The sequence below is a fragment of the Nansenia antarctica genome (assembly GCF_963989245.1).
Source record: "Nansenia antarctica genome assembly, chromosome: 20".
In the NCBI taxonomy this organism is placed as follows: domain Eukaryota; kingdom Metazoa; phylum Chordata; class Actinopteri; order Argentiniformes; family Microstomatidae; genus Nansenia; species Nansenia antarctica.
This window is the reverse complement of record NC_137693.1, coordinates 19,709,621-19,734,534: the sequence shown is the minus strand read 5'-3', so window position 1 is coordinate 19,734,534 and position 24,914 is coordinate 19,709,621. Positions and strand designations below refer to the sequence as shown.

General features: G+C 42.8%; 1 protein-coding gene across 2 annotated transcripts; it reads right to left on the bottom strand.

The window, feature by feature from the left end:
* Positions 1 to 11,111: 11,111 nt before the first annotated feature.
* LOC308175008 (protein unc-119 homolog A-like) lies at positions 11,112 to 23,590 on the bottom strand (the record flags this gene model as incomplete). Of its 2 annotated transcripts, none has more annotated exons than XM_080550122.1 (5): positions 11,112 to 11,224; positions 11,760 to 11,932; positions 12,355 to 12,454; positions 12,613 to 12,726; positions 23,443 to 23,590. In XM_080550122.1, 5 exons carry the CDS (start codon positions 23,567 to 23,569, stop codon positions 11,112 to 11,114), a joined length of 627 nt encoding a protein of 208 aa, XP_080406248.1. The 2 variants fall into 2 exon arrangements, with proteins under 2 accessions (XP_080406248.1, XP_080406247.1); XM_080550121.1 differs by having other exon boundaries at positions 12,355 to 12,448; positions 23,443 to 23,569.
* Positions 23,591 to 24,914: the final 1,324 nt, after the last annotated feature.

Sequence of the window (24,914 nt, the reverse complement as noted above, 5' to 3'; positions counted from 1 at the left end):
ATGGCGCCAGTATTGCCACAACCAACCAAATTTCTGCCGGTACCGGGTGAGCCGCAAGTGCCTTGGAAGGACTGGATAGACCAGTTTGAAGTGTACATTACACAGGGCCGACAAACCAGCATACCAGACGAAGAGAAGATAGCACTGTTGTGCGTTTACCTTGGCAATGAGGGACTGCGCATCTGCAATAGCCTGAGACCGACTGAAACATATGCAGCTTTGATTGATGCTCTCACGGATTACTTCAACATGGCCCAGGACCCTCAGGTCAATCAGGACCCTCAGGACCCTCAAGCCCCGCCCCAGGAACATAAGAGTGAGTGAAACAGAACTTCTCTGAAACTATTACCTTTCTGAACATTTTTAGGAAAAATAGTCGTCCACACGTTTGGAATTGAAATACATCAATAAACATTGTTTTAATAACAGAACATAATGTGTTGAATTCGGTCACAACAACATATCTTGACAGAAATCTTGGAAAATATCCATGATGCATTTTTCGTGTCAAAATGCATCATCATGTAGGCTAATGTAGGCTTTCTATTTGGATAGCAATGAGGCTCTTAGGTGCAATACTTTTGGGACTATATGAAGGGTGGAGTGACGGGCTAGAGAATGTGTTTTCAGTAAAATGACCTAGACATTAACCTTTCCTATCCAAAATGTTTAGTAGCTAGTATACAATCAACAAACCACGGTAGGTTACCGTGATGGATTGGGTGAATTACAAGTTGACTTGCTGGCCAACACATAACCTACTATTTGACAAAGCTAGTGTATCATAAAAGAGCAATATTTTCTTCTCTATTTAGGCAGAAGTACTTTATTTACAGCAGTAGGAGGAGCAACAGTGGGAGGAGCTGTGGCAGCAGGTATGTTCAACCAATTAACTTGATTTGTCTATTATCTTTGTGGTCAAAATCTATTTTAAATTATCTATCATCATTTCCATAATGTCAACCAACAGTAATTGCCAGTAGAAGAAATGCAATCTCTGAGCTCTGAGCATTATTGGTTAAGCCCTTTCTTTTGCCTTTCAAATTATGTTCACAGATGTACACTTCACAGATGTATTACTGATGTATTACTACTCTCATTTAGGCCTAAGTCAATCCCATGATAGTGATGCCATTGTCAACCCTAGTGTAACAGAGAGCTGGGTATGTTTTTGGTTGCTTGCTCAATTGTTTCTGCTGGGCCTTTACAGTTGGGACAATGGCAGCAGCTGGATTGACTACTGCTACAGTTGCTGCAGCACCTGTGGTGGCTGTCACAGTAGGTAAATAAGAATAACAATGTAAAGGCATGATGGAAAGACACTTGTGGTAATGTTATATTGTAAGGCCATGGGTTATCCAATGGTGATAAGAATCAGCACACAATGCAACATCAACATCAACAGCAACTACCAAGCTAAAGTCCACCAAACTTGATAAGCTTCATGACATTCAAACTTCATGACAATCATAGGTTTCATGTGGTCAGGTGGTAATCAGCATGACATGGAAATATCCACAAGGAAGGGTTTTGTGTCAAAATGCATAATCATATTTTCCAGGAAGTAAAAGCATTATCTATAAAGGCAGTTATGAGGCTTTTGTGTGCAATGTAATGATACTGTATTGTAGGACTATACTGTATGAAGGAAGGACTTACAGGCTAGACATTCTTTTTGTACGTCCTTTTAACCTTTTGAATCTAAAATGGTGAGTAGCTAGTTAGAAATGAACGAACTAGGTTTCTCTGATGGACTGGGTGAATAACAAATTGAGTTGCTTGACAACTCGTATCTTGCCATATCCTGGTCTCCACCTTGCCATATCCTGGTCGCCACCTTGCCATATCGTGAGCTTAGAATTATAAGGTTCTATCTCCGTTTAGGGTAGTTCCGAGATATTGAGCGTCAAAGTTTTTATATTCCATTATGTTTTGTGAGATGGAACCTTTGTATTTTATGAATTACTAACTCAAAAATGTCAACATTTAAAAAATAACACCACACAGGCATTAATAAACACCTAATGGAGCAGATAATGTAAAAAACAAAATTTTGACAAAAATGGAGATAGAACCTTATAATTCTAACGTCACGATATCCTGGTCTCCACCTCCACCCTGGTCACCACCTGTTCAGCCTGATGCGCTCTGGAGTGAGGTACAGGAGCATAAAGGCTAGAACAAACAGGCTGTCCAACAGTTTCTATCCATGGGCCATCAGAACACTGAACAATAGACATAAGACACAAGACATAGACATAAGTGTTCATAAATGTTAATCTTCAGGTGTAAAAAGTGCAATAGAAATGTGCAATCATTCTGCAATAATTATATTTATACATTTATATATTTTTACAGTATTATTACAGTATTATAACGCCACTGACCTCATGTCTTTTAGCTTGCTTTAATAGTTGTTTTATTTTCTTTTTTTTTGTTATATCTTACTAGATCCTATTTCTTAATACCATTGATGTTTGGTTTTGCTGTTGTTTTTTTTCCAATGTAAGGATCTGGTTATGTGAGGGTGCTCATATCTTGTATGTGGGACAGTAACATATGTGTGTGGTCAACCCAGGTGTTTTAGGGCTTTCAGGAGCAGCTACAGCAGCAGTGGGAAGTATTGGAGCGGCGGTAGCCGCAGCCGCAGGGCTTTCAGGAGCTGCAGCGGCTACAGCGGCTACAACGGCTACAGTGGCTACAGGTACGGGAGGTGTGTAAGTGGCTACAGGTACGGGAGGTGTGTAAGAGGCTACAGGTACGGGAGGTGTGTAAGTGGCTACAGGTACGGGAGGTGTGTAAGTGGCTACAGGTACGGGAGGTGTGTAAGTGGCTACAGGTACGGGAGGTGTGTAAGTGGCTACAGGTACGGGAGGTGTGTAAGTGGCAGCTGAGCAGAGAGACAAATGAATCATTGATGATTTAGTAATGTAAGGGTGTTTGTATCTCGTATGTGGGACAGTGACAGATGTGTGTGGTCTCCCTCTAGGAGGGCTCTCTCTAATGACAGATGTGTGTGGTCTCTAGGAGGGCTCTCTCTAATGACAGCGGCTGTAACGGCAGTTGGTGCAGGTGTGGGATGGCTCGGCACAAGGAACAGAAAAGCTGATGGTACAATTTTTACTGCAACAGCTGATGGTACAATTTGGCGGTAGTGGTGGTCTAGTGGATAGTGAGTTGGACTTGTGATCGGAAGGTTGTGAGTTCAAATCCCGCCTGAAACCACACCACTACTAGTGTGCCCTTGAGTAAGGCACTTAGCCCTCAGTTACTCCAGGGGGAATGTCCCTGTAATTCGTAATTGTAAGTCGCTTTGAATTAAAAGCGTCTGCTAAATGGCAAAAATTAAATTAAAATGTACAATTTTCATTGCAACAGCTGATGGTACAATTTTCATTGCAACAGCTGATGGTACAACATTTTACAAATATGTAATATAATAATAATAATAATAATAATAATATTGAGTATGTTCTCAATGGACCTATTGCTAAGCCACGCCCCAAAATAGAAATTGTCCTATCATATCACAGCAAGTCACTACAGGCAGAAAACTCAGACAAACAACTCGCTAATATCTATGGTTAAAAGCTTGTAGACTAAATATTTTTGTCATCTTTAAAAAAAAACATGTCTATTACTTGCTGTAAAGAACGGCCTAGACCCATTTGTACCCATTTGTACTAAACAACTACAGACCCATATCAAACCTTCCCTGTACAGGAAAAATTATTGAAATGGTTGCCCACGAACAACTTAGTAATTATTTGACCCTAAATGATCTCTTTGATGACTTTCAATCAGGCTTTCGCCGCCTACATAGCACTGAAACGGCCCTTATTAAGGTCCTTAATGACATTCGCGTAAACACAGACTCCGGAAAAATCTCAGTTTTGGTACTACTAGATCTTAGTGCTGCCTTTGACACTGTAGACCATGACATTCTAATAGATAGACTAAAAACCTGGGTAGGACTTTCGGGCACTGCCCTAAACTGGTTTAGATCCTACCTACAGGACAGAAGCTACTATGTCTCCATTGGCAACTTTGTATCTGACCAAATTAAAATTACATGTGGGGTTCCCCAAGGGTCAATCCTTGGCCCCCTTCTATTCAATCTCTACATGCTTCCATCGGGACACATCATAAAAAAGAACAAAATTGCCTACCACAACTATGCGGATTACACTCAAATCTACATAGCCCTCTCACCGAACGACTATAGTCCCATTGACAATCTCTGTAATTGCATTGAGCAAATAAACGCCTGGATGACACAAAACTTCCTCCAACTAAACAAGGACAAAACAGAGATAATTGTATTCAGTGCACCTGACAAAAGATCGAAAGTCAGTGCAAAACTTGATTCTCTCTCTCTTCACACTAAAAAACAGGTCAGAAATCTTGGTGTAATTCTAGACTCCGATCTAAACTTCAACAGCCACATAAACTCGATAACTAAATCAGCCTACTATCACCTGAAAAACATAATAAGAATGAGAGGTTTCATGTCCAAGCAAGACCTTGAAAAACTCATCCATGCATTTGTTTTGAGTAGACTTGATTATTGTAATGGTCTACTAACAGGCCTATCTGAAGGAGCTGTTCGTAAATTGCAGCTCATCCAAAACGCTGCTGCTAGGGTCCTAACAAAAACAAAGACATTTGAACACATTACACCAATCCTGAGATCCCTGCACTGGCTACCAGTCTCTCCGAGAATTGAATTCAAAATCCTCCTAATTACATACAAATCACAAAATGGTCTTGGACCAAAATACATATCAGATCTCCTCCCACCCTATATTCCCTTAAGGTCCCTAAGGTCAGCTGAGACAAATCAGCTAATAATTCCAAGAGTAAAAACAAAACACGGTGCAGCAGCTTTCAGTCACGCTGCTGCATGCTCCTGGAACAAACTCCCTGAAGAAATCAAACAGGCCCAAACCCTTAAAATATTTAAATCTAAGCTAAAAACCTTCATGTTTTGCACCAGTTATGATTAAACATAAACACTTCTATCAATGTCTTTTTCCCATTAACTATTGTCTTTTTAAATGTTTTATCTATTTACTTCTTATATTTGCTTTTATTCATTGTAATTGTTATGTTCTTATGCTCCTCTTGCTGTAATTTTAAATAATGTATGTAAAGCACTTTGAATTGCCCCTGTTGTATGACACTTCGACATGTGACCGGTTTAGTTTTGGTGTTGTTTGCATATTTTGTTGCTATTGCTTTGTGGGTTTTTGGTGAATGGTTTATGAAATATTCAAGTTTTTGTGGGTCAAAATCAGTTAAAATCAGTTAAAGATAGCAAGCTATCATAGTACGATTGAAGGCTAGAAAATAATCCAATGGTTAGATATCAGGAGAGGACATTTAACATTCTATCCATCCATCCAACCAACCAAACTAACTCATATTTTCCATATCGACCAAATAATATGCACTTTAAAAGTGTGTATTGTTATGCAGTATTTTGTCCTTTGGTCTTTTTAAACTGATTCTTTAGTAGGCCTGCTATGATAATATTGTGTTCTCGGATGAGGAACTTATTATTTCAAGGTAAATAAAATGTTGAAACCTGTGTCTGGAAGTCATTTGTTTCATCATCTTTGCCAATGTTTTCTAAAACTTTATAAAATGTATTTTATTTAGAAAGATAAAGTAGAATAAATATATACACACACACACATACACACACAGTTAGGTCCATATATATTTTGACACTGACAGAATTTTATTTATTTTAGCTGTTTACTTAGGAATTACAGCTCCTTAATATGTAGCCCCCTCTTTTTCAAGGGACCAAAAGCTGTTTCATGGACAGGTATGGGCTATTCCTTGTTTATTTCTTTATCGGTTAAGCAGGTAAAAGGACTGAGTTGATTCTAAGTGTGGCATTTGCATTTGGAAGCTGTTGCTATTCTGCACAACATGTGGTCAAAGGAGCTCACAATGCAAGTGAAACAGGCCATGCTTAGGCTGCAAAAAACAGGAAATCGATCAGAGATAGCAGGAACATTAGGAGTGGCCAAATCAGTTTGGTACATTCGGAGAAGAAAAGAGCACACTGGTGAGCAATGCACCACAAAAAGGCTGGGACGTCCACGGGAGACAACAGTGGTGAATGAACGCAGGATCCTTTACATGGTACAGAAAAACCCCTTCACATCCAGCCAAATGAAGAACAGTCTCTGGGAGGAAGGCATATATCTAAGTCTAACGTAAAGAGAAGATAGATTAGACAAAAAACATCTAAAAAAGCCATCCCAGTTCTGGAACAGCATCCTTTGGACAGATGAAAGGGTAGTGGTGGTCTAGTGGATAGTGAGTTGGACTTGTGATCGAAAGGTTGTGAGTTCAAATCCCGTCTGAAACCACACCACTACTAGTGTGCCCTTGAGTAAGGCACTTAGCCCTCAGTTACTCCAGGGGGAATGTCCCTGTAATTCGTAATTGTAAGTCGCTTTGGATTAAAAGCGTCTGCTAAATGGCAAAATTATTAAAATTAAATTATGAAACTAAGATCAACCTGTACCAAAAATGTATGGAGAAGGCTTGGAATGGCTCATGATCCGAAGCATACCACATCATCTGTAAAACATAGTGGAGGCAGTGTGATAGCATGGGCATGCATGGCACTGGGTCATTAGTTTTTATTGATGATGTAACAGAAGACAGAAGCAGCCAGATGAATTCTGAAGTGTTTGGGGATATACTGTCTGCTCAGATTCAGCCAAATTCAGCTAAATTGACTGGATGGCGCTTCACAGTACAGATAGACAATGACCCAAAACATACTGCGAAAGCAACCCAAGAGGTCTTTAAGTGCCCTTTTGAGTGGCAAAAATGCCCTTTTGAGTGGCGAAAATTAGAGGATGTGCCCTATTGGTGCCCCTCCAATGGTCTAAATTAGACCATGTGCCCCCACAGTTGAAAAACGTTGCACTAAAGTGCCCTTTTGAGTGGCAAAATTAGAGGATGTGCCCTATTGGCTGCCCCTCCAATGGTCTAAACTTGACCATGTGCACTGATGGGGTCCCATGTTGTGCAGTAGGTGCCCTTTTTTTCTTTTCGCCCCTGCCCTTCAAACATCCTGAGTCCACCACTGCTGTGGACATTTTTGGAAACCAATGCAGAGACTGTAAAACTGGTGTAACTCTTCGTCTGGTATTGGTCAGGACTGCAGAGTTCAGTATGGTTTGCAGTTGACCAATAGCTTTCTTTGGTAGACCAGACATGAGAGCCATACAAGTATTAAGCCTGCTGGTAATAAAAGCATGCATCTCTCAGCATCTCAGGGTTTCTTTCAGTGAGAAATCAATGTTCCTTATGTTTTAGTCACAATCTTGATATGGGTTTCAAAATGAAGATGGGAGTCAAACCTGGGGTGTGGTGTCTTTTAGTATGCAGACAGTTTTTCTCTTTCAGCTTTTGCTCCGATGACTAGAACCTTTGTCTTATCTTGAGCTGACGTTCTGTGACATCTATAAATGGTATGTTTGTAATGCACATCTGAGATTTATTTATTTATTATTGTGGTCCTCTTGTGGGATCACAGAATACTGTATGTCGCACAGCCTCTGTTATTGTGTATCACATGATATCTCGTGGATATAGTGTAAAGGTTTTTGTTGTTTGTTTTGTAGCATGGTTTGGTGGTTTCTACATTCTACAACCATAAGATCACAGAAGTTCCTCTTCTGAATAAGAAGACTACTGGTAGAATGTGATCAGGTCCAAGTAGAGGATATCTGTCAACTCTGTTCACTATCATGTTTTCTGGAGCTTAAAATGTATTTGTATATAACTATTTGCATTTGTGTTTGTAAAATAAATACCTTCTTAATGAGTAATGGGTTTCTAACTGGTCATTTTTGTCTCTCCTATTTTCTCCCATGCCTCATTTTAGGAACCCAGTAAAGAGATAGATCTATCTCTAACCCTAGTCTTATACAAAGGCCTAATCTCCACATCCTACATCTACACTCTTTCATTATTATTATTATTATCTTATTTTTTCTTTAGACAGAACAGAACTCAGAATAGTCCAGAGACAATGTTGCCAGATTGGGTGTATTCCCGCCCAATTGGGCTACTTATGATCAGAATGGGCTGTTTTTAGACTGTGGTTAGGCTGGAAAAGAATCCCATCTGGCAACACTGTCCAGAGACCACAGGCTGTGGTGCTCAATTCCAGTCCTCAAGGCAGCTGGGTCACGTTCAAGAGGAACTCATTGTACAGATAGAAATGTGTTGTATAAAGCACATAAGAATAATAAGCCTATTCTAGTCTACTTGATATTGTATGTTTCTAGCTGAACTATCATACATAAGCTACAGAACGTGACCCTGTTGAGCAAAAAGTAATCGGTGAATTATCACACTCACTATCGCAGCCAACTTCAAGATCCTGTAAGTGCCACTCACACACCCTTCAATGTGAGAATAAAGACAAATTGGATCGTTATTTTTAAAAATCACATAAACCTTTATTTCTTTTTGTTCGCCCAGACTTTGCATTTGAACTGTCAAAAATGTACATATTCATCAGTTTATTTCAAAAATCATTTTGAAATGAATGAATCACAATCATAAATAAATCTGTTATACATGTTCGACTAACATCATCATTCAAGTTCATCAATTTCAACATTGTTGGACTGAGTCAGGTCATGGTGGGGTCCACCACAGCCTCTCATGCTACACTTGTCTGATGGTGTGGCAGTGTCTGCTGGATTTGAACCCTATACCTTTCAATCAGAAGCGGGCTCAAACCTGGGACACAAAGGCTACGACTCTTTCCATGTCCAATGTTATTAATTAAACTAATATATATATATATATATATTAGATGACCCAAGGAAGATAAATATCCAGCAGACACTGCAGCCCCCTAGAACTGCCTCCTCTACAGCTTAACTGATCTGAAAACACAGGACTGGTGAAAGCAAAGTGTGGTGGAAGCATCCTGGAAATCTGCTTAGACCTTTCGAGTTTTTTCCATATCTGTGGATCACATGGAGGAAAGGAGACAAGGAGTGGAAGTCACGTTAGGCATCCTAAGTGATGCTGACAGTCAGAGCTGACTCTGTGTCCGATTAGAAAATCCTTGGTTAACAGCATCATCTGTCTGCTGCTAACCACACCACCATCCACACAGGTCCTACCTCACTGGAATGAGTCTCAGAGAGAGACAGAGAAGGAGGGTAAGATGGAGAGAGGGGGATGGAAAAGAAAACATAGGAAATAAAGAAGACTGTTGGAAAAAGAAAAAGAAAGAACTAGACAAACAGAATACAGACAGCAATTAAAGAGACAGAGAGAGAAAATACAAATCTTTTATCAGCAAGTGTTGCTTAAACTTCCTACTTTTCAGACAAAAAACACAAAAAATGCACACACAAAATAAAACAGTAAACATCAACATGGATACCTCCCAACCACAATTGCATAATGCTGGTAATGTAGTCAGTCATAACAGTGTCATAACCAAACACAAATGTCACGTGGAAAGGACTTGCCGGAGAGGTCTGCTGGTCGGTATATGAATGCAAAGGTAACAATGTGGCAATGTTCTATTTTTTCCCCTGGTAAATGTCCTTATACCGCTGGGTCGGTCAAAGTGGAGAGCTTTGAAAAATGTAGATGTCGGTCCAGAACATAATGAATTTCCATCTACTGGCTACCATATAAATGCACTAGCTTACGGACATTGTAAAAATCATCTAAACATACATAGAGAAGTACTGTAAATGTATGTAATGTAAATGTGTATTCACCCGACATATTATACTCTGTGTACCAAAAGAAAATCATAACGGATGGAAAGATTGACAGGGAAATGATTGATATTTTATATTTCAAGATCAATGACCTTAAAGCTATTGACTCACACACAGATATATTCAAACACATACAGTATACATACACACACACTCATATCATACGCAGAAACAAAGACAAACACACAGAGACCCATAAAGAAACATACACGCGCAGACCCATTCATATAGACTCTGAGGACATGGTCCTTGATTTTCTACAACTCCAAGACGCTTTATATCCACTGTTTAGACAGGGGTGCAAACTGGTGATGGCCCAAAAAGGTGACAACATATTATTATTTTTTTGGGGGGGTGGGTGGGTGCTACTAGTGCTAGATCATATAGCGCTGGGCAGTGCTTCAATACAAACAATCGATAGACATATTATATGGACCTACAGTAGATATAGTAAACATTCAAACACCCCCCCCGGAATATCAACAATTCAGAAAAAAAAAGTTTGGGATCTGCCACGATGTACGTTTTGGTGGTCTGAGCCCACCCCTGCCCCTAGCTAGCGCTTGCCAGCTTGCAAGCTAAACTAACGCACCCACGTAATTACTTTGAAAACAGGTTGCTTGTCGTGGGTGTGTTCTCAATGCTGCCTGGAGCAGCTACAAGTTATTTCAACTTTGCGGCACGAGACGGTCTATCGAGCAGCAGCGGACTTTAGCCGACAGAGCAGACAGGAAGACGCTAGCTCGCAGACTAGACCCAGGGTGTAGTACATTCACTCACACAAGAGAAAATGTATAATGCCTACTCGCAGATGACTTGGATGATACGTAGACTCCCCCACCCGCCATATCTTTTTTTTTTGCAGATCTACACAATTCACGTGTATGGCCAATTTTGACGTTAACACGGCTAATTTCATAGAAAGGTGACAGGTTTGCTATGTACTATGTGAGAGGCTGATACACCTGACATGCTGGCATCTATTGGATCAATGGCAGTGTCTGACCTAGTGGTGTCTTGAGAGAGTGTGTGTGTGTGTGTGTGTGTGTGTGTGTGTGCGCTTGGAGCATGTATGTGGGTGTGTTTGTTCCCAGGCTCTGACAACCACAGACAAGCTATGGACACGCACGCACGCACGCAGCAGCTGGTTTCTGGTCTTGTCTCCTAAGTGGTGTTCTCTGATGTGGGAGACACTAACTGCTCCATGAGAGGGGGTCGGGGTGGGGTCGGGGGAGCATGAGATCAGTGGGTACGATCCCTAGGTTTGTCCATACATCCATCCGTCTGTCTGTCCCTCAGTCTGTCATCCCAGTGTCGTCCCTATGGGCTACCACTGTAGGAGTAGTCTGCCTTGTTGTGCATCACCAGCTTGTTGTCCACAAAGTAGAAGCTGTCTGACTGTGTCTCGTATGGGTGCAGGATCATCTCTTGCACTGCAGGGGGAGACAGAGACAGTCACATTATAGACGATGTATTGTAATATATACAAATGAGTACGTTATTATCACCACCACAACTGAGAGGGTGCATACCGCATCATATCAAGAAGAAGAAGAAGAAGAAGAAGAAGAAGAAGAAGAGCTCATGCTTTAGCTAAGCGACCCGTCCCCTTAACAGAAAACATTCTCCCTCCCTGAGTCTCAGAGTTGGCCCAACAGAGGAGGTACCACAGGAGGTCCCCTGCCCTCACTGTCCCCTGCCCTCACAGTCCCCTGCCCTCACTGTCCCCTGCCCTCACAGTCCCCTGCCCACACTGTCCCCTGCCCACACTGTCCCCTGCTGCCCACACTGTCCCCTGCTGCCCACACTGTCCCCTGCCCACACTGCACCAAAATACGCAGCCACCTGAAGACCCACAAAGAAGGAGGACAGTCATACTTGACTACGAGTGACTGCCGATGATGATGATGATGATGATGATGATGGTGGTGTGTGTGTGTGTGTGTTTGTGTGTGTGTGTACACTCACTGATATCCTCGGACAGAGGGGGGAACTCGTAGATGTGTTCGCAGGTGTTCTTGCTGCTGGGCATGCAGAAGCCGAACTCAAAGTCAAAGCTCTTCAGCAGCTTCTCTCTGAAGTAGTGCCTCTCGATCATCCTGAAGTTCTCTATGGGCATGTCTCCTACCGTGAACTCCACACTAGAAAGCAACGGGAGAGAGAAAATAATAATAATCATAATAATAATAATACATTAGACTTATATAGCGCTTTTCTAGACACTCAAAGACGCTTTACAAACTGAAAAGATCGAGGTAGAAATAAATAAAAGAAAGTATAGGGTCCTAATTGAGGTAGTGCTGGGGACACATGGGAAGGGGAGGGGGAGAGGGTTAACTGGTGAAGGCAAGCTTGAAGAGGTGGGTTTTGAGGGCCTGTTTGAATGTTGGCAGGGTGTTGGCCTGTCTGATGTGGTTGGGGAGGGCGTTCCAGAGGGACGAGACTGCGGCTGAAAAGGCCCCATCACCCCCAGGTCCGGAGCTTGGTATCAGTCTTTTCAGTTCAATGAATTAAAGACTATCTTGTGGCAGGTCGTGAGAGATTGGGCTAACGTCTCACTTACGTGGCGCCCACTTGTCGCAGTCGGAGAAAGGCCGGGGTGAATTGGTACCGGACGAACCGCCCAGCATTTGGGTCAACATTCCTCTTATTCCCATCTTTATCTGACAAGAGAGACAGAGAGAAAGAGAGAGAGAGGAATCTCGTATCAGAACTACAACAGATGAACTGACAGATGTACTTTATGTGTGTGTGTCTGCTTACGGGAGAGTGAGTGATCAATTGCGTTGCGTGCGTGTGTGTTTGCGTGTGTGTTTGTCACCTGTGGATGGGGGTTTGGTGATCTCAAACAGCACGGTCCCCGTTTCCATGTCTCGGATCTTGAACCTGGTGAAGTCGATGTGGAAGACATTCTGATCTGGCCCACACAGGTAGTCTGACAGAGAGAAAGAGAACAAAAAGAAGAAGGTGTCTTAGGAGAAGGGAGGGTTTTACCTTTCACTTTAAATGAATGTGCAATAACACTATGTGCAATATGACAACCCTAGGGTACATAAGGTTCAGAGAATAGGAATTGTTAGAATAGGTATAGCATAGCATAGAGTACAGCACAGTGTTTTATTTGGATTGTATAGTATAGTGGATAGTGTACATAGCCTTTATTTATGTAAACCAGCTCCTTTCCCTTCTTGTTTTTTAGTTGTTTTTTTTCCTACCACCAGGGGAGCCCCCCCTCCCAAATTTCGTTGTTTGGTACCTGTACTATATCAATGACAATAAAGACCATTCATTCATTCATTCATTCATTTCCTTTCTATAACCTCATCCTCTATTGTGCATAAATAAGCCTGATGGGAGATCTAAATCATATTCATCGGTTAGAAAAACATAGAGGGGCTCTGTCTTTTACATGGACTGGACTCACAGACCTGAAACTGAGGCGTCATATTGTTTGTACCCAATATACACAATGACCTTAATCTAAATGTGTCATTGGGATACACAGAGAGATATAGGTCTCCATCTCCATCTTTCTCACACTATTTGGACTCATATTTTCTTTTTATTGTGATCGAGATAGCAGAGATGTGACAGGAAGTATGGGTGAGAGAGAGAGAAGGGATGACATGCAGGATATGTCCCCGGCCGGAATCGAACCGGGGACCCTGGGGTTACATGGTCAACGCTTAACCCGCTACGGCTCCTAAGCGCCCCTATTTGGACTCTTCTAATCCTTCCTGCCGTCCCCAGGTGGTGTCACTGCTGGTTGGTGTTCCAGAGCAGAGCTGCAACCCTGACTTCTTGCTTCCTGTGAGTCTTGACTACTCACTACCTCAACTCAACCACTACCTCAACTCAACCACTCCACCAGACCAGTCAAAACCATGTCTTCTATCCAAAAAGAAAGGAGACTTTTTTCCGTCTCCAGTGAGCGTCTCTGCAGACAATGGAAAAAATGCAAACTCCACATACTGTACCTGGTCGAAAAACTCACTGAAATATGTTATCACCTCTAACAAGATTGTGGTGTGGAGTGGTGTGTGTGTGTGTGTGTGTGTGTGTGTGTGTATGTGTATCATCCCTTTAGGAGTCAATGAGTGTTTTCCTTCTGCATGTAGCCTAGTGCTGGCTGGGTCCAGCCGTCCCCTCTGTGTGATGTGATTCAGTCTGACTCCATGTTTTTCCCCGTCTGAATGCTGACGCTAGCGTTCTCCTGAAGGATGACATCATCTTTTCATATCTCTGCCACACGGGGAAATGCCTGCATGTACCAATGTCACATACCCAGCCATTCCACTGCTCTCTCTCTCTCTCTCTCTCTCTCTCTCTCTCTCTCTCTCTCTCTCTCTCTCTCTCTCTCTCTCTCTCTCTCTCTCTCTCTCTCTCTCTCTCTCTCTCTCTCTCTCTCTCTCTCTCTCTCTCTCTCTCTCTCTCTCTCTCTCTCTCTCTCTCTCTCTCTCTCTCTCTCTCTCTCTCTCTCTCTCTCTCTCTCTCTCTCTCTCTCTCGGGGGGTTATGCACATACTCTATCGTTAACATCATACAGGTTCAGTTTGCAAAGACTAGAAGCGTAAATCTACCTGTGTAAGGGCTATACATGGGGAATAGTCCTCTCTTCCCCCACACGGCTTGTGTTACCCTCCTTCTCTGTCTTCTTCCTAATCACTCCTATGGAGCCTTCTAACGACCTCTTATGAGCAGAGACGAGAGTGTGTGTGTGTGTGTGTTGGTCCCTGCTCTCACCTCTAGATTGCTTCCCAGCCCTGAGCGTGCTACCATGAAGAGATTATACTCAACCTGTTACCTAAGTCAGGACACCCCACGCACGCTCGCACAAACTTACAACATGTTACCTAAGTCAGGACGCCCCACGCACGCACGCACACACTTACAACATGTTTGGGTTGGATGAACCTGAGGTTTGATAAATAGTTCAATAGTTATGTAATTTAATTAATAATTTTGCCATTTAGCAGACGCTTTTATCCAAAGCGACTTACAATTACGAATTACAGGGACATTCCCCCTGGAGTAACTGAGGGCTAAGTGCCTTACCCAAGGGCACACTAGTAGTGGTGTGGCTTCAGGCGGGATTTGAACTCACAACCTTCCGACCACAAGTCCAACTCACTATCCACTAGACCACCACTACCCCTTATGTCAAACCAGCCTGCTCACAGAGCAGTCTGACAGGTCAGAGGTCACTGGAACAAAGCTCACTAACAGGCATGGTCTCGTCTCTTGAACCATGATGGTTCTTCACAACGCTACAGACACAAACAAGCAGTACTCAAGTTGTGAAAGAAAATCAGGGGGGATGGTGGATTTTATCATATGGAGACAATGTTAGCATCCCCACAGCGTCAGTGACTTCAGTGTCAGTCACTTGGTCAAAATGTCATTGCATGTGTGCGTGCCCCCTCGCCCACAGTATTTTACTCAATATGCATAAAACGAAATGTTGAAATTTTAGAAGGGGGAGGATTTTGACTGTTTTTATTTCAGCAGGGATGCCATCCCCCCCTCAACTTGAGTGCTGCAAACAAGATACAAGAAGTTTATTTCTCACTCTATTGAGATTATACGGATGATATAAGTACAATCGTGTGAGATACGTCCGCTGGGGGGGCCTCCATTTAGGGTACATATAAGAGATAGAATATAATCAAATATAATAATATATTCATATTAAAAATTTGATACAATTATCAAATTATATACATTTATGGTAAGAAAAACTATACACTCAAAATATACATTCAAAAGAATGTTGCACAGGAGTTGGATATATGTGTGTGTGTGTGTGTGTGTGTGTGCGTCTGTTTGTGGTGTGCTTCTATGTGTGGTGTGCGGGGGGTGGTCTTGTCAATGTGTGTGCGTGTGTGTGTGTGTTATTTATTTAGCAGAGAGAGAGAGAGGCAAACGGCTAATGCTGTTATGTAAAGAGTAAGAGAAGGAAACATCTGTGGTGAGAACATTTCACATAGGCTACACCACACAGACGCTCAAGCTGAAAACAGGAAACAGACAGACAAAAAGGGACAGTCATGCTAGAGTACACCACTGACACAAACACACACACACACACACACACACACACACACACACAGATAGTTGTGCTCAAGCTCTACTGACAGTTCACCACACGGTAGAGACAGGAAGTCAACAGCTCTGCTCACCTCAAATAAGGACACACACACACAGACACACACACACACACACACACACACACACACACACACACACACACACGCACACACACACACACACACACACACACACACACACACACACACACGCACACACACACACACACACACACACACACACACACACACACACACACACACACATAGGGGTTGACAAGTTCTCTCACACTCTGTCACTATCACCTAGCAACCAGCCACTGGGCCAATTAACTTCCTCCAGCCCTGCTTACAGATCTTCTACCAGCAGGCCCCAGTCTAGACAACACTGCACTGTAGACCTGCTCCACATTCTACATAGAGCTGTTCAACACCTAACCTAAATCTGTTCTGCATTTCACCTCCATATCACCAAGGCATGAGCACACATGGTCCCCCCTCTTTTCTGCCCTAATGCTGATAATTGTTGTTGTGGACTTGACTGATTAATTACAGCTCCCATAGGATATTCCCGACTACATGGTGTTCCTGGCTAGTAGCGACACCATTAAACATGCATTTCTCCCTCCCCCCTTTTAGGAGGTATCCTAATCATTAATCTGGACGTCATTTGATGAGTGAAAAAATGAGCGAAAGTGAAAAGCAATCCAGCCATGTCAAACCAGTGATGATCTCAAGGAGGAATGCATTTCTAAAGTATTTGAACAGAACAGGGCCCATTCTGATGGCTGTTAAGCCATGGCATATGACGTACAGTAGGTCATGTGACGTACAGTAGGTCATGTGACGTACAGTAGGCCATGTGACGTACAGTAGGTCATGTGATGTACAGTAGGCCATGTGACGTACAGTAGGTCATGTGACGTACAGTAGGCCATGTGACGTACAGTAGGCCATGTGATGTGACAGCATCACATGACCCAGGCCTGAGTAACGGCGGTGGACATTTTTAGACGACTAATCCTGAGAGATTAGCCATCTGGGGGTTAGGAAGGGGGGTGTGTGTGTGTGTGTGTGTGTGTGTGTGTGAGTGTGTGTGAGTGTGTGTGTGTGTGTGTGTGTGTGTGTGTGTGTGTGTGTGTGTGTGTGTGTGTGTGTGTGTGCGTGCGTGCGTCAACTATAACTAACTGGAAAACAAAGATAGCTGAAAGAGAGAGGGGGGGAGCCCAAGGCAGGAGGAAGGTAGGAGGGGGTTGAAAGGAGAACAGGGATAGGATCATAGTGGATGAGAAAAGTGGATGATTTCCACTCAATTCAGTTCCACTAAGAAGCACAGACTATTCATCTGCACTTGACAGGCCATTTGTAAAGCCTATTATTTCCAGCATCATTTAATCAATATATTCAGTTACTATGGGATATACTACTATGGGATGCCCACATACGTATCTGTGACCCTCAAAGCTAACCATGTCCTCATTCTCTTTGCTGTTTATGATTATGACAGCCACCCTAACCAGACAGACTCACTCTCACAGGAATGATATGATCTTTCTGGATTGGAACTTGTGGTTTTGTTGGCATGGAGATGCACCTGTCACCTGTCACCGTGCCCACACTGGGTTACCTCTACTCTCAATAAATGTATCATGACATTAATGCCATTTTTTTTTTTTTTTTACATTATCACGACCCCCACACTACCAATAAGAGCTTGTTCTTATTCTGCCGAGCTGACATGATGTTGCTGTAAATACACATGGCTTAAATAAGACGTGTTTCTGTGAACAGCACAGTGTCTGTAATGCATAAGGCCTTCAGTTGTTCAATGACACACTGTAGCAAAGCTACATGCTACAGCTATTCAGAATGCTACAGTCAGAAAGAATAAAAGGTTAAAATTAACACAGACTGTTTGGGAGAGGCTGAGCAGCCAATCGTAGCAAGAGCAGTAAAGGCACTGCATCCCAACGCAGCTCAGCTGGACTAATCCGGTTTAGTGACTTGCATGGACGCAAATCCACCTTATCACTAGCAGGGTGTGTGTGTGTGGGGGGGGGGGTTAGGAGAGAGACTGGGGAGAGGGGTTGGAGGTGTTAGGCTGCAATGTGATAAGTAGCATATATCGTTCAAAAGTTTGGGGTCACTTGGAAATGTCCTTATTTTTTAAAGAAAAGCACTGTTTTTCAGTGAAGATAACAATTAATTAATCAGAAATACACTCTATACATTGTTAATGTGGTAAATGACTATTCTAGCTGCAAACGTCTGGTTTTTAATGGAATATCTACATAGGTGTATCGAGGCCCATTTCCAGCAACCATCACTCCAGTGTTCTAATGGTACATTGTGTTTGCTAATTGCGTTAGAAAGCTAATGGATGATTAGAAAAACCTTGTGCAATTACTTTAGCAGAGCTGAAAACCGTTTTGCTGGTTAGAGAAGCTATAAAACTGGCCTTCCTTTGAGCTAGTTGAGTATCTGGAGCATCACATTTGTGGGTTCGATTATACTCTCAAAATGAATAGAAATTAAGGCTATTCCATGCAAGAAATTGCCAAGAAACTGAACATTTCCTACAATGGTGTGTACTACTCCCTTCAGAGAACAGCACAAACAGGCTCTAACCAGAGTAGAAATAGAAGTGGGAGGCCCGGTGCACAACTGAGCAAGAAGACAAGTACATTAGAGTCTCTAGTTTGAGAAATAGTCGCCTCACAGGTCCTGAACTGGCAGCTTCATTAAATGGTACCCACAAAACGCCAGTGTCAACATCTACAATGAAGAGGCGACTCCGGGATGCTGGCCTTCTAGGCAGAGTGGCAAAGAAAAAGCCATATCTGAGACTGGCCAATAAAAGGAAAAGATTAATATGGGCAAAAGAACACAGACATTGGACAGAGGAAGATTGGAAAAAAGTGTTATGGACAGACAAATCGAAGTTTGAGGTGTTTGGATCACACAGAAGAACATTTGTGAGACGCAAAACAAGTGAAAGGATGCTGGAAGAGTGCCTGACGCCATCTGTCAAGCATGGTGGAGGTAACGTGATGGTCTGGGGCTGCTTTGGTGCTGGTAACGTGGGAGATTTGTACAATACAAGGTAAAAGGGATTTTGAATAAGGAAGGCTATCACTCAATTTTGCAACGCCATGCCATACCCTGTGGACAGCGCTTGATTGGAGCCAATTTCCTCCTACAACAGGACAATGACCCAAAGCACACCTCCAAATTATGAAAGAACTATTTAGGGAAGACGCGTGTGTCTGCATGTACAGTATGATGTATGGTGTGCGAGAGAGACAGAGAGAGAGAGAGAGAGACAGAGAGAGAGAGAGAGAGACAGAGAGAGAGAGATGTACAGATACCATGCTTACAGTAAGCAGCATAGCCGGCCTTACATAAACACTTCCCAGTGACATGTGGCCAACTGCTACTGGTACTAAGTGACATACGGGATTATGTCTGTAGTAAATTAGGAGCATTAGAACAGGCTATAGTGCAGGTTTTGTGTGTTGTGTGTGTGTAGACTTTTGTTCCAGCTCACCATACAACAACATATCTGATTAAAATGATCCTCTAATGACGGTCTTCAATTTAGAGTACAATTATCTGAATCAAGTGTGTAATATCTTCTAATCCGATATGAAGAGATATATCACAATACGATACAGGGGTATCAGAACTGATCCTTATTCAGGAGAGGGGAATATTACAGAATTCCTACATAGAAATGTATAGAATACACGTATGAGCACATGATTTCCAATTGTGTCGAACGAGGACCAGTATAAGCTCATTATAATGCATTTCTACCGTGCTCTAAATCTCCCGCCCCAGGGTTTGTGATACATAAGGCTGTCATGGGGTTGTCATCCTATTGACTCTGCCTACAACTACACAGAGACACTGACAGAAAGAAAAAGTATGCGCCGTGTAGGACCAACAGCCCAAGCAGACCACAGGAATATGGTTTTTCTGATGCTGGTATTGTGGTTATGTGAGGGAGTAAGTAGTACAGCCATCGTGGGTTCTGTTGTGTGATTTAGACAGAGTGGACATTCGTCAGTCACATGACACAGTCACATGACGCAGCAGCTCAGAACACACTGGATTATTGGGTACGATACTGATGCCGATTTATGGGGGGTTCAAAATTCACAGATAATCGATATACAGTAAATATATATATATATGTTACGGTACATGTGGGAATACGGTACATGTGGGAAAACTAGGGTTAGGGTTAGGTGCTACGTCGACTTGGTACATGCTGGCATGTCTAACCCTAACCGTAATCCAAACCCTAACCCTACTAATCCTAACCCTAACCTTAACTCTAACACCGTAGCACCTAACCCTAACCCTAGTTTTCCCACATGTACCGCATTCCCACATGTGCCGTAACATATATATATTTGTTTTTTTATTACTTATTACAGAATTTCTTTTTAGCACAGTTTTCATAGGAAAGCGATGGCAAAAGATACTCTTAATACTGATTAGGCAAACATTCATATCTCAATAATGTCTTGAAATGAATCAATCTCTGTTGATAAAATGAATAAATGTTGCTCTAATGTATGTGCACAGTTACTTGTTGACACCTGAACATCACCTTGGTGATGTGTTTGTTGAACATCTTGTTACAAAACCATGGGTATTAATATGGAGTTGGTTCCCCCCCTGCTATAACAGCCTCCACTCTTCTGGGAAGACGAGATTTTCTCCCATTCAGCCACAAGAGCATTAGTAAGGTCAGGCACTGATGTTGGGAGACGAGGACTGGTTCGCCGTCAGCGTTCCAATTCATCCCAAAGGTGTTTGATGGGGTTGAGGTCAGAGCTCTGTGTGCAGGCCAGTCAAGTTCTCCCAGATCAAACTCAGCAAACCATGTCATGATGGACGTCACTTTGTGCCATGGTGCCATTGTCATGCTGAAACAGGAAAGGACCTTCCCCCAAACTGTTGCCACAAAATTGGAAGCATACAATTCTCTAGAATCTCATTGTATCCTGTAGCATTCAGATTTCCCTTCACTGACACTAAGGGGCCTAGCCCAAACCATGAAAAACAGCACAACACACTTTACTACTGTGAACTCTCTATTATCACTACAGGCACCATTAGTGTAAGCCGTGTTGACTTACCTGCACTATTGCCACCTTATCTTGTACTATGCCTATTATTTGTTGTCAGTTATGTCCTGTACTACTGACACTTTTAATCTTGAATCATGCTTGATTTATGTCTTGTGCTGCAATGCAATGTCAGGAACAGACCATAATTGTGTCCACATACTTTTGGCTATGTGGTGTAATCTGTTGGGTTCACCACCTCCCACTCCTCTGGGGCCTGCTCAGGTTCTGACTTTCTTTGACTGAGAGGAAAGATGTCAGCCTCAGAGAGAGAGAGAGAGAGAGAGAGAGAGAGAGACAGAGAGAGAGAGAGAGAGAGAGAGAGAGAGAGAGAGAGAGAGAGAGAGAGAAGAGAGAGAGAGAGAGAGAGAGAGAGAGAGAGAGAGAGAGAGAGAGAGAGAGAGAAAGAGAGTGTGCGCATGTTAGGAGTGCCTATTATTCAGCGAGTGAGTGAGCGAGTGAGTGAGTGTACATATTTTGTTAAAGGGGTTTGGAGGTGGGTGCAGGGGGTGAGGAAAGGTGTAGGTGGGTGCAGGGGGTGAGGAAAGGTGGAGGAGGGTGCAGGGGGTGAGGAAAGGTGGAGGTGGGTGCAGGGGGTGAGGAAAGGTGGAGGAGGGTGCAGGGGGTGAGGGGGGGGGGGTGGATGCTGGTGAAGGGGGTGAGTCAGGATGGAGGGGAGGGTGAATCAAGATGCTCGGAGGGCGTTTCTATGACAGTAACACGGTCCGGGCCTGGGAGGAAGAATCATTCAAACATCCCCAGACGGGTCTTTCTGCTGCGCTGTCCCTGAGTTGCCCCATAGTAGCCTCCTCACTCATGGAAAACTGAACAACAAGACAGAGCGGACAGTCTCAGTCTCTCACACACACACACACACATACAAAGGGATGCACTCATTTCCATTCACCAAGTCTAAGTTCAAATTCCCAAATATACTCTCCTTTTGATAACCCCCTGTTCTTCTTCACAACAAAGTCATGTGTAGGAGTGATTAGGCTTCCACCACACGTTGCTTTTAACCAATCGGGTCTTGACAGATGTAGCGGTCATGAAGAGTAAGAGAACAGGAAAGGAGGCAAGAGGAGAGGAAGAGATAAGGAGGTGAACGTCAAGCAGATAAGGGGACCGGGGAAGGAGATGAGAAATATTGCGGAAGAAAAAGGATCCACTCTGTGATTGGCACTAGGCCTATATATCTGTACATTCTGCTCTCTATATATCTGTACATTCTGCTCTCTATATATCTGTACATTCTGCTCTCTATATATCTGTACATTCTGCTCTCTATATATCTGTACATTCTGCTCTCTAGACGAACAGCTGCAGTTCACTCAACAACAACCAAAGCTGCTCAGGACTACCTTTTCCACTGTGAGACTCAGGGGGCAAGTCTCATGTCTCCTTATACCTGTGTTGTGTAAGGTATTACGGCCGACTTAAAATAGTCAAGGCCCTCGCTGACCACCTGTTAGATAACAGTGTCCTGCACTAACAGGTTAGTTGGGTGAGGATATCAGAGGTGGATAGTTATAGCTGGTCCTATATCTATCTGCACATAGTATTGATTTGGTCAACAACTTAGCTGGTTTAATTGATGTAACTACAGTAGCCTACTTTTTCATAACAATATCGTGAGACTACATAACAAACCCCAGAAGGATAGTGGAAACGTCAATAGCCCACATATTTAAAACGCAATATCCCGCATGTAGCCTGATGTAGTTAGTACCACAAGGGATTTGTTTAAGTTATTACCTAAGGTTGTCACGATGATGATACTCATAATGAGGATGTGTTTCACTATTTCGTCTGACAGATGTGTCATTGTTGGAAACAATTCCTTTGCTATTTGAACACTTTCAATAGTTACTCTCTTCTGCACACTATGCCTATCCAGATATAGGGAATGATATTCTGGGACAGACTAACCCACTGTCATCGGCATACAATAAAGCCATACCACTAGGTCAAGAGACATAATGATGAACAAAAAGACAGCTTTTTTGGGGGGTGGGTGACAGTTTTGGCACTCGCTTCATGATGGTTACATTGTTGCGTTACAATAGAGCCCTGCATGCATGGAGGGAAACTGTTGAAAGAAAGCACTTCATCCATCTGCTCTGTCCACAAGACCATCGCTCAACTCCACACCATCTGATCTGCAACAATCCAGCTACACACACCACCACCGCTTCCATAACCAGCCATCAAGTCTTGAGATGTCTTAAGATGTCTTAATTAACCAAAAATAAGACATTTTTTGTCTGTCAAGATGTCTTAAGTCGTCTTAAGACCTAACCTGAAGACATGCACTGACTCATGCACTCACTTAAGACATGGAGCATACTTCATCTCATGTCTCATGGGGTTTTTTGGAGAGGAAGGATCGGGTGCTATAGCTTGTCTTGTCGGTGCTATAATAACTTACTCTCTGTGATCTTCTGTAAGCCCAGTACATCCTCGGGGGTGATCGTCGTGTTGGCGGCCAGTTCCCCCTCGGTGGTCACCGGGACGCCCGGGGCGTCCGTGGAGTTGCAGCCTTTCTTCACTTTCATCGCCGCCGATGGGTTCGGGCTCGGGTTGGGGCTCGTAGCGCTGCTGGACGGGTCCTGGCTGTTGCCTCTGCTGGTACAATAATAGCTCATTCTCCCCTCCTCCTCCCCCCCCCCTCTTAGCCCGGGCTTGGAAGATACAAACACCTCCCTCCCTGAAGGCTGCACAGCTGCTGTCTATTTGCCCCCGGTGCTTAATTCACTTAAATCCCCTTCTTGTCTCCGAGCTGGAGAGACTAACAGACGAGATGCACTGTGGTTCATCTATGGGCAGAGATCTGTGCCACTAGAATCTGAATCTGAATTTGAATTGCTCAATTTGAATTTAAAAAAACATTATTATTATTATTACTATTATTATTGTTATTATTATTAATATTATTATTATTATTATTATTATTATTATTATTATCCCTCACCGAACTCGCCTACATACAACAGCGCAGCAACCGAAACCAAGCAGTTCCTCTCTCTGTCTGTCATGTGAGGTCCTCAGCTGTCTGCAGCCCGATGTGCTCTCAGCTCGCAGAGCTCCAGTGGAGTGAAATTGTCGTCTTGATCGGAACTAAAATAAAAGGAGGCAGATCATATGTGGCTTTACGCATCTCCAAGTAGACCCGAGAGCATCCCCTCTTACCTCACTGTGGGGGGCGTTCAAGTGCTGGGGAAACGACTGCTCACCACCGCCCATAAACACGACGTAGGGGAGGACGGGGTTGGTCGTCACACTTTTTACTGTTATTTGAATCCCTCACAAACTGTATCCTTTATAGATTCCATTTCCTGTGTAAAGGAAGTCTGACGTGTCAGGTAGTAATGGAGTGCCCTTACTCTCCTTAAGATTATTCTGTTCAGAAGATGTGGACCGTCAAATACGTGTTGTGCACTTGTGACAACCATCCCCATTGTGGGGTTGGTTGTCACACACTATGGGGTTGGTTGTCCCTATGTTATTTTAATGGATTTTTTTTTTTTAAAGATGAACATTTTCAGAACTGAATTTAAAAGTTTAATTTCAGTGAAATACATCACTTAACATCAACTTAACACATATTAACACATCTTAACATAACACCAACAATAAAACTTTTTTTATTTTATCTTTAGGCCTATAACACATGTGACAAGCAACCCCAAATAGAATGTGACGACCAATCCCAACTGGAATTTCTTGCTAGCAACAGGGCTAACAACCATTGAACAACTAGCTAGCTAGCTAGAAACAATCTAATCTATAGCTTTCCCTTTATACTTTTTAATGGTAATAATTGTTTTGTTATAAACCCATTGTGTAAAAGCATAGAAGAAAAATAATTGTGCTGAATATTTACAATTTGACATGAAAAAC